Genomic DNA, 6,979 nt, shown 5'->3' on the forward strand with positions numbered 1-6,979 from the left:
TTAATATATTGTGGTTTGATTCCTACCATCTATGGTTTTATGTGGGTGATCTTCCAAGGGTATATGAGTGTATGGCTTGCTGCACCAAACCTAGATTGATTAACTTGTTATAGTTATAATCAAAATCCAAGTAAGATTTTTGTCCACACCATATGACGACATAAATCACAATCTAATAAGATTTGTTTCATTACCGTATCGCAACATAGGTTAGAATATAACATCTCATCTTCCTTACCATATTAAGACATGATTACAACATATTAAGATATTATTTCATATCGTATCACGAGTTCACAACATAGGTTATGATATGATGAGATCTCTTTTTACATTGTATTTCGACTTAGATACAATTTTTTTTTGACACAGACTTAGATACAATTTGATAACATATGACCCACCATATCACTCCATAAGTTACAATATAATATGGCTTATGTTCTTTACCGTATAACGATATAAGTAAATACTGCATATTACATTAAGAATCTACGATACACGATATCGGGTAAATACTAAAATAAATAAATAAATAAACGCGGGATCCGGAGATCTTCATGAACTCAAAAATTGTGTGGCTCCCCCATTTTGCAACTTCAATCAGGGGAAAAAAAATTAAAAATAAAAATTTGAGTCTTGACAGCAAAAAAGGAAACCTTTTTAATTTTTGGATTTTCCATTTTTTTTGGCTTTCTCTTTCAAAGTAATTCATACCAAACGTAACGGAAATACCATCGTCCCTGTTCTTTCTCTCTCTCTCCTCTCTCGGCTGTTGCTGTCGAATTCCTTTGAACAATTTCTGAGAGAGAATACAGAGAGAGTAAGAGAAGGGGGGAAGAATTCAATATCCAAACAAATTTCGCAAAAAATATTGGGATTTTTCACAAGTTACAACGTGAAAGGAGCCACCTTTTTGAGTTTTTTAGATTGTTTTGGAAATACCCATGTTCGGAAAATTCTCAAGAATCTCAAATTAATGAATATTTGATTGGTTTTAGATGTGTAATCCACATTTTTCCCTTGAAAAATAGCCAAGTGGGTATCTGAATTTTCCAATTAATTTTCAAGATTTTGTTTGTGATTCTTGAAATTTGATGAATTTATATATGTGGGTATTATCAGGGTTTTGAAAAGAATTTGGCTTTCAAAGGGTTTTGAATTTCGCATTGGATTGGATTGAATTGGGTTTATTTTTTGGTTTTGGGGCAAAAAATTGTCAATGGTGATGTCGTCAGATAATGTTAAGGGGCTTGTGTTGGCTGTTTCTTCGAGTATCTTTATTGGGTCAAGCTTCATCATTAAGAAAAAAGGTCTCATGAAAGCTGGGACAACTGGGACTAGAGCAGGTTTTGATCCTTTCAATCTTTTTATTATTTCTTATTAATGTTGGCTTTTGAAGTTGTGTTTAATATTCATGCATTTCTTGGAATTGAGATATTAGGATTTTCATCATTGTTAATTTGGAAATTGGAATCGAAGGCAAGTTTTTCTGGTAAATGGGTTGCTTTTAATGTTTATGTTTTTTAATTTACCAGGATCAGGAGGCCATTCATACCTGTATGAACCTTGGTGGTGGACAGGAATGATTGCAAGTAAGTTTTTGTCGGATTTCGTCGTGTGAAATTTAGATGGATGTGGTTGCTGTCATTTATTTTTTGTTTGTGTGTCGCTTTTCGAGTTGATTGAATGATACATGATGGTGAATTGAATGGTGGATTAATAGTGTGCCTTCATTTGTATTTTGCTAGTGATTGTTGGGGAGATTGCTAATTTTGCAGCATATGCTTTTGCACCTGCAATTCTTGTTACTCCTTTGGGAGCCCTTAGTATTATCTTCAGGTTTGGTCAATGCAACATTGGACTCCTTTCACCTTAATTACCTGTCTGTTTTGATTTAATATTTAATTTCCTAAATCTAGTTTCTGTAATGCAGTTCAGTTCTAGCTCATTTTATCCTCAACGAAAAGTTGCACATATTTGGTATGCTTGGTTGTGTTCTCTGTGTGGTCGGTTCGACCACTATTGTCTTACATGCCCCACACGAGAGGGATATTGAATCTGTTAAGCAAGTATGGACGCTTGCCACAGAGCCAGGTAATTGCATATGGAACCTTATCAGTTTGACTTAGTCTTCTTGTCATGTTTTAAAGATTTAAATAATTGGTATTGCATGTGTTATATTGGTAAAATACTGAAGTTCACATAGTTTTGCCATAATTCTTATATGCTCAAGAGGAATTTCTTTCAAGGGTCGTGCTTTCCTTTTGTGTACCTCCAAAGGCTTGCAGCAGTCTAATATGCTTATCCATGATGTTTCATATGTAGCGTTTATTAGCTTTAGTATTCAACAATCTCCAAGTGCAAGAAATAGCTGACCAGAAAATTTATCTGTGAACAGGTTTTCTTGTGTATGCTGCCATTGTTGTTGTGATGGTTATTGTACTCATTTTCTACTTCGTTCCACGTAATGGGCGGACACATATGGTTGTGTATATTGGAATTTGCTCCCTCATGGGCTCTCTTACGGTTTGTTCATTGAATCCCAGCTTTACATGTTCACAATTTAGCTTTCTGGCTTATCCACTCATTGGACAGACATGATATTGTTTTTGCATATGCAGGTTATGTGTGTCAAAGCTGTGAGTATTGCCTTAAAGTTGACTTTTGAGGGAAATAACCAGTTCAAATACTTCCAAGCATGGTTCTTCACCATTGTTGTAATTATTTGCTGTCTCTTGCAAATTAATTACTTGAACAAGGTAATTGTTGATAGTCTCACTATGATCTCTGTCTTCTGCAGGATCCTATATTGTTGTCCTTTCATGTTTATCAATACATCCATTCAGTAATGCTCTATGAATTAGATTGATGCATGTTAGAGTTCTGTTATAACTATGATTTATTGCATACTTATTTACTATATGCCATGACTTATCATAAGCTAGGTGTTTTTAAGGCAACTACAATGGCAGCCTTATTATTTTCCTTAATTGACGTTCTCTTGAAATAATTATACAAATCATCTAACTGTAGAATTTTAGCACAAACTTGATATTAGTCTAATTGAGGCAGTTGTTCTTAACTTGCCAATATGCATTTGTGTAGAACATGCAACCTAGTACACAAGGATGGGTTTGATATAGATACCTATGTCACTTGAACTCTATAAGACTATTTTTACCTCAAGTAACCATATTGAATACTCGACACTCTATAATGGGAAGTGGCTACGTTTGGGGCTTTTTTGTATATTATTGAGATTTTAAGGTAAGTTGCAATTTTCTTTCCTACTTCCTCCACTGTACTACCTCACCCCTTCCTTCTTTTACTTCAGCAGTACCTACGATTGCTACCAGTAGAACCATGTACGCTTCTACCACCACCACTACGGCACCAATACAACAACTACTACTATCTTCTTTTTTTGCACCCCTTCCCTCTTTTCTTAGTTATTTTTAGTTGATACCTAAATTTATAATTAATTAATTGGATTTGCATTGGTCGAAAATTTACTAACTGAAGGGCACTATTTACAAACCTACTTACCTCATTACAAAATACATTGTGAATAACCTAGAAAGGAGGATTAGGAATAGTTGAAAGTGGATGCTTATTTATCTGGGACTTGCAATCACAAGTGAAACTCTGCTTTTTCTTGTGATCTGCTTTGTTGATATCTCCCAAACGGCAATCTATTATATCTTCTGATTTTCTGTTATATATTTTAATGATTAAAGACACATACCTCTAGACAAGCCACATCTGCATAAGTTTCCCTTCCACCTAACAAGTGACACCTATTCTTTTTGTTGATTTTTTCAGATGAGTCACCTTGAATATTGAAATTTATTGTTATGGTATTGGAAATTTGACCCATATCTCTTCCTGTTAAGATTTTACAAAATCACAATCTCTCATCTATGCAAAACCACTGCCATAACTATATGGAAGGGAAAAAAAAAACACCCTTCAATCTTGCTTTGACTGTTTGACAGGCTTATGATTCAATATATTGCCTACCTTTGCGTTATAGAAACGATAGTTTCTGCACGAGTGGATATCCTCATTATTAGGATGAATTTAGCAGGGGGTGAAAATTGCTTGTTTCTGTTTTCGACTTGGGATATTTGCTAGTGAGAAAATGGTTTGAAGGTATCTTTTAATCTTGTTTGCAAGCATATGTGCGCTCTACGTCACAACAGTTTGTCATTTGTTTTTAATCTGTACAATTGCATTACAAAGGCTACCTAGAAGTTTCAATGACATTTATATTGTTGCAGGCTCTGGACACCTTTAACACTGCTGTTGTTTCCCCCGTCTACTACGTCATGTTTACTTCGCTCACCATCCTTGCCAGTATGATCATGTTTAAGGTAATTCAGTGATTACTAATGCAAAATTCTAATTTATAATTAACCTTATGGGATCAAAAATCTAGTTTAAAGTTTTGCTGTTGTTGCAACAATAAATATTTTCTCTAAAGTGCTAATTATTTCAATACAGCACATGTTGCAGTCTCGGTAATGTCTATTTATACACCATGAATTATTAAATGATGAAACGTTAGAGATCCTTATAACTCATTCAGAGAACTGGATGTAAATATTATATTGATTCCTATTCTTTAATGTTGCAGAACAACTCTTAAAGGTGTAAAATCCTGACAATATCACCAATTTATTGCCAAAAGTTAAAAACAAATCTGCCAAATTAATTATTCTAATGCTGGTTAAAACAACATTAACGTATTGACATCTGTTCTTGCACTAAATGAATATTCCTCTTACGGCTATGATGTTGAATTAGTCTTATTAGTTGTTTAGTTCAGTAATTTTAACATATTGTAGCACCAGTTTATACTTGACTGAGACATTCAGTATGTTTTGATGCGCTTAAAGTTTACTCTGAAAGGAATGAATCGGCCTATTCTGTTTAGATGGAAGTCTATATACTGTGATTAGTTTTAAAGGAGTTTAATTCAGATTTTCCTTCATTTGTTACTCTTACAATCTTCTTTGGTGGGGGCTTGAGTGGCATTTAGATAGTCTATATACCGTGATATGCTGTTCATTTTATGATTTACATTGCTCGTGTTTGTCCAAATCTTCAGGATTGGGACTCACAAAATGGTTCACAAATAGCTACAGAATTGTGCGGATTTGTAACCATTCTGTCTGGGACATTTCTGCTTCACAAAACCAAGGACATGGGAAATACTCCAGCAGCAACACCGCTTGCTGCAGCTGAACTTTCTAGGCAATATAGCGTCAATTGCAATCATGAAAATTCAAGACATTCTGACTGCAATGCTAGCCCAGACCGCAATTTCAGAGAGTAAGCTCGATTTTTTGGAGATTCAACAAATATTTTGCCGGTTGTCCCTTGGAACTCAACGGGACAGATGATACCTTGTCTCTTGGAGCACAACGTTCGGGCTTGAAATTTTATCACATTACAGAATGGCCAGTTTTTTCGTTTTTGGCTCAAGTGCAGACCAATTTCTGATAAAAGGGTATATATATTCATAGCGGAAGGGCTCTTATTATTTGTAGGGATACGGCTAAGTTAGCTAGTTTTTCTTTTTTCCACCATTTTTTTCCGCTACGTAGGTTTGAGGTTGTGACTTGTGAATATGTTTCGGAAAATAAATGAAAAATATTGGTTATGGCAAAAATCTAGAAAGGCAGATCCCTGATGGAATGAGAAACAAAGCAAATTTGTGCAGTATTTTCTGAACCTTTTTACATCCCCCTTAGTTTAATGGGTTAATTACATTTGTTAAGAGATTAAACCTCTTATGAAGCTAGTAAAGAAATATTATTTAACTCGTATTTTCGAATGTTTTATCAAATTTTAACATACTCTTATAATACGAGTAGCTTTTATTATATGTCCATGTGTGTCCATGTAGAATCATGTTGTCCATGTGTGTCCGACATATGATACATACAAGTACGTGATTATGTATGCACACATGATACATTTAATGTGTCAACTAGATTTCTTATAATCGTAATGTAAGGGATATGCATATTAAGTTTTGATTATTATAATTGAATTTCCTGAAATTTTTAGAGTAAGTATTAATATGCATAGTATACAACGGGCCAAATAGTCAATAGTAATGAATTTGAATTATCAACTTAAACATTCATTTGTGATGGTTAAGAGTTAAGACTTGAGAAGGCTTCTTAATTTCTTTATAAGAAATAATGGCACATGCCACCTAAAGTGTCTTCAATAGCTTTAGGTCATCCCTTAGCAAGTAGGAGTAAAATAATAGCAGCCATGGAAGCCCATAAAAAATAGTCATAGAAAATCTTGATTTGAATAAGGATCCGAATTGAGCTTGAAATTGAAAAAAAACATAACGTAAGTGTCTCGTTTTGCGTATAAAAATGTATCAATTTGTGTGCAACTAGTTTTTGTAGTAAATCAAGGCGCTTACGTTAATTTTTTTTGTCAATTTCAAGCTCAATTTGTTTTTTAGAGCAACTCCAACGACAAGCTACTTTAATAATTAGCTTGACATGCCACATAAGCTTTTAAGCTAATTGTTATTGTAGCTACTTTGAACTCCAATGGCTAGCTATTAGCATACAATCTAAATGAATTTCACATCATTTTTTAACTTTTTAGATTTCATTTAATTAATTCTATTACATATTTTTTTGGTAAGTTTTTCTCCAATCAAAGCTAATTTGCTTAGCCAAGCTAATTGCATTTTCTATCTCCAACGGTGAAGCTAATAGCTCGAAATTATTTAATATTGCAAGCAAGTTCATAGCTACAACCATTGGAGTTGCTCTTAAATGACTAAAATGAATCTAAACAGTGTAAAATTAGGACTAGCTTGCAATTTATGAAACTAATAAATAATTAGCTTAACCATTGGAATTGCATTACCAAATTAGCTGGGCAAATCTATTTGCTTAGCTAAACTAATTAGCTTAGCAAATTGTGGGAATTAAAAAAA

At 33.8% G+C, this 6,979-nt stretch overlaps 1 protein-coding gene across 1 annotated transcript; it reads left to right on the top strand.

Moving 5' to 3' along the window:
- Window positions 1-405: 405 nt before the first annotated feature.
- On the top strand, window positions 406-5,730 carry LOC145632450 (putative magnesium transporter NIPA2). The gene is made up of 9 exons (XM_081684827.1): window positions 406-1,038; window positions 1,126-1,349; window positions 1,539-1,595; window positions 1,752-1,842; window positions 1,937-2,097; window positions 2,402-2,529; window positions 2,625-2,762; window positions 4,284-4,376; window positions 5,114-5,730. The coding sequence occupies exons 2-9, from the start codon at window positions 1,223-1,225 to the stop codon at window positions 5,339-5,341; spliced, it is 1,023 nt and encodes a 340-aa protein (XP_081540953.1). The 5' UTR covers window positions 406-1,038; window positions 1,126-1,222; the 3' UTR covers window positions 5,342-5,730.
- The last annotated feature ends 1,249 nt before the right edge of the window (window positions 5,731-6,979 follow it).

Source organism: Chenopodium album, chromosome 5 (assembly GCF_948465745.1).
Source record: "Chenopodium album chromosome 5, dcCheAlbu1.1, whole genome shotgun sequence".
In the NCBI taxonomy this organism is placed as follows: domain Eukaryota; kingdom Viridiplantae; phylum Streptophyta; class Magnoliopsida; order Caryophyllales; family Amaranthaceae; genus Chenopodium; species Chenopodium album.

Bases quoted from the DNA above. Each gene is read 5' to 3' on its own strand.
- LOC145632450 (XM_081684827.1), top strand. From the start codon at position 1,223: ATGGTGATGTCGTCAGATAATGTTAAGGGGCTTGTGTTGGCTGTTTCT. The intron at 1,350-1,538 runs GTTTTGATCCTT...TTAATTTACCAG, and splicing joins GACAACTGGGACTAGAGCAG to GATCAGGAGGCCATTCATAC. The intron at 1,843-1,936 runs GTTTGGTCAATG...TCTGTAATGCAG, and splicing joins GCCCTTAGTATTATCTTCAG to TTCAGTTCTAGCTCATTTTA.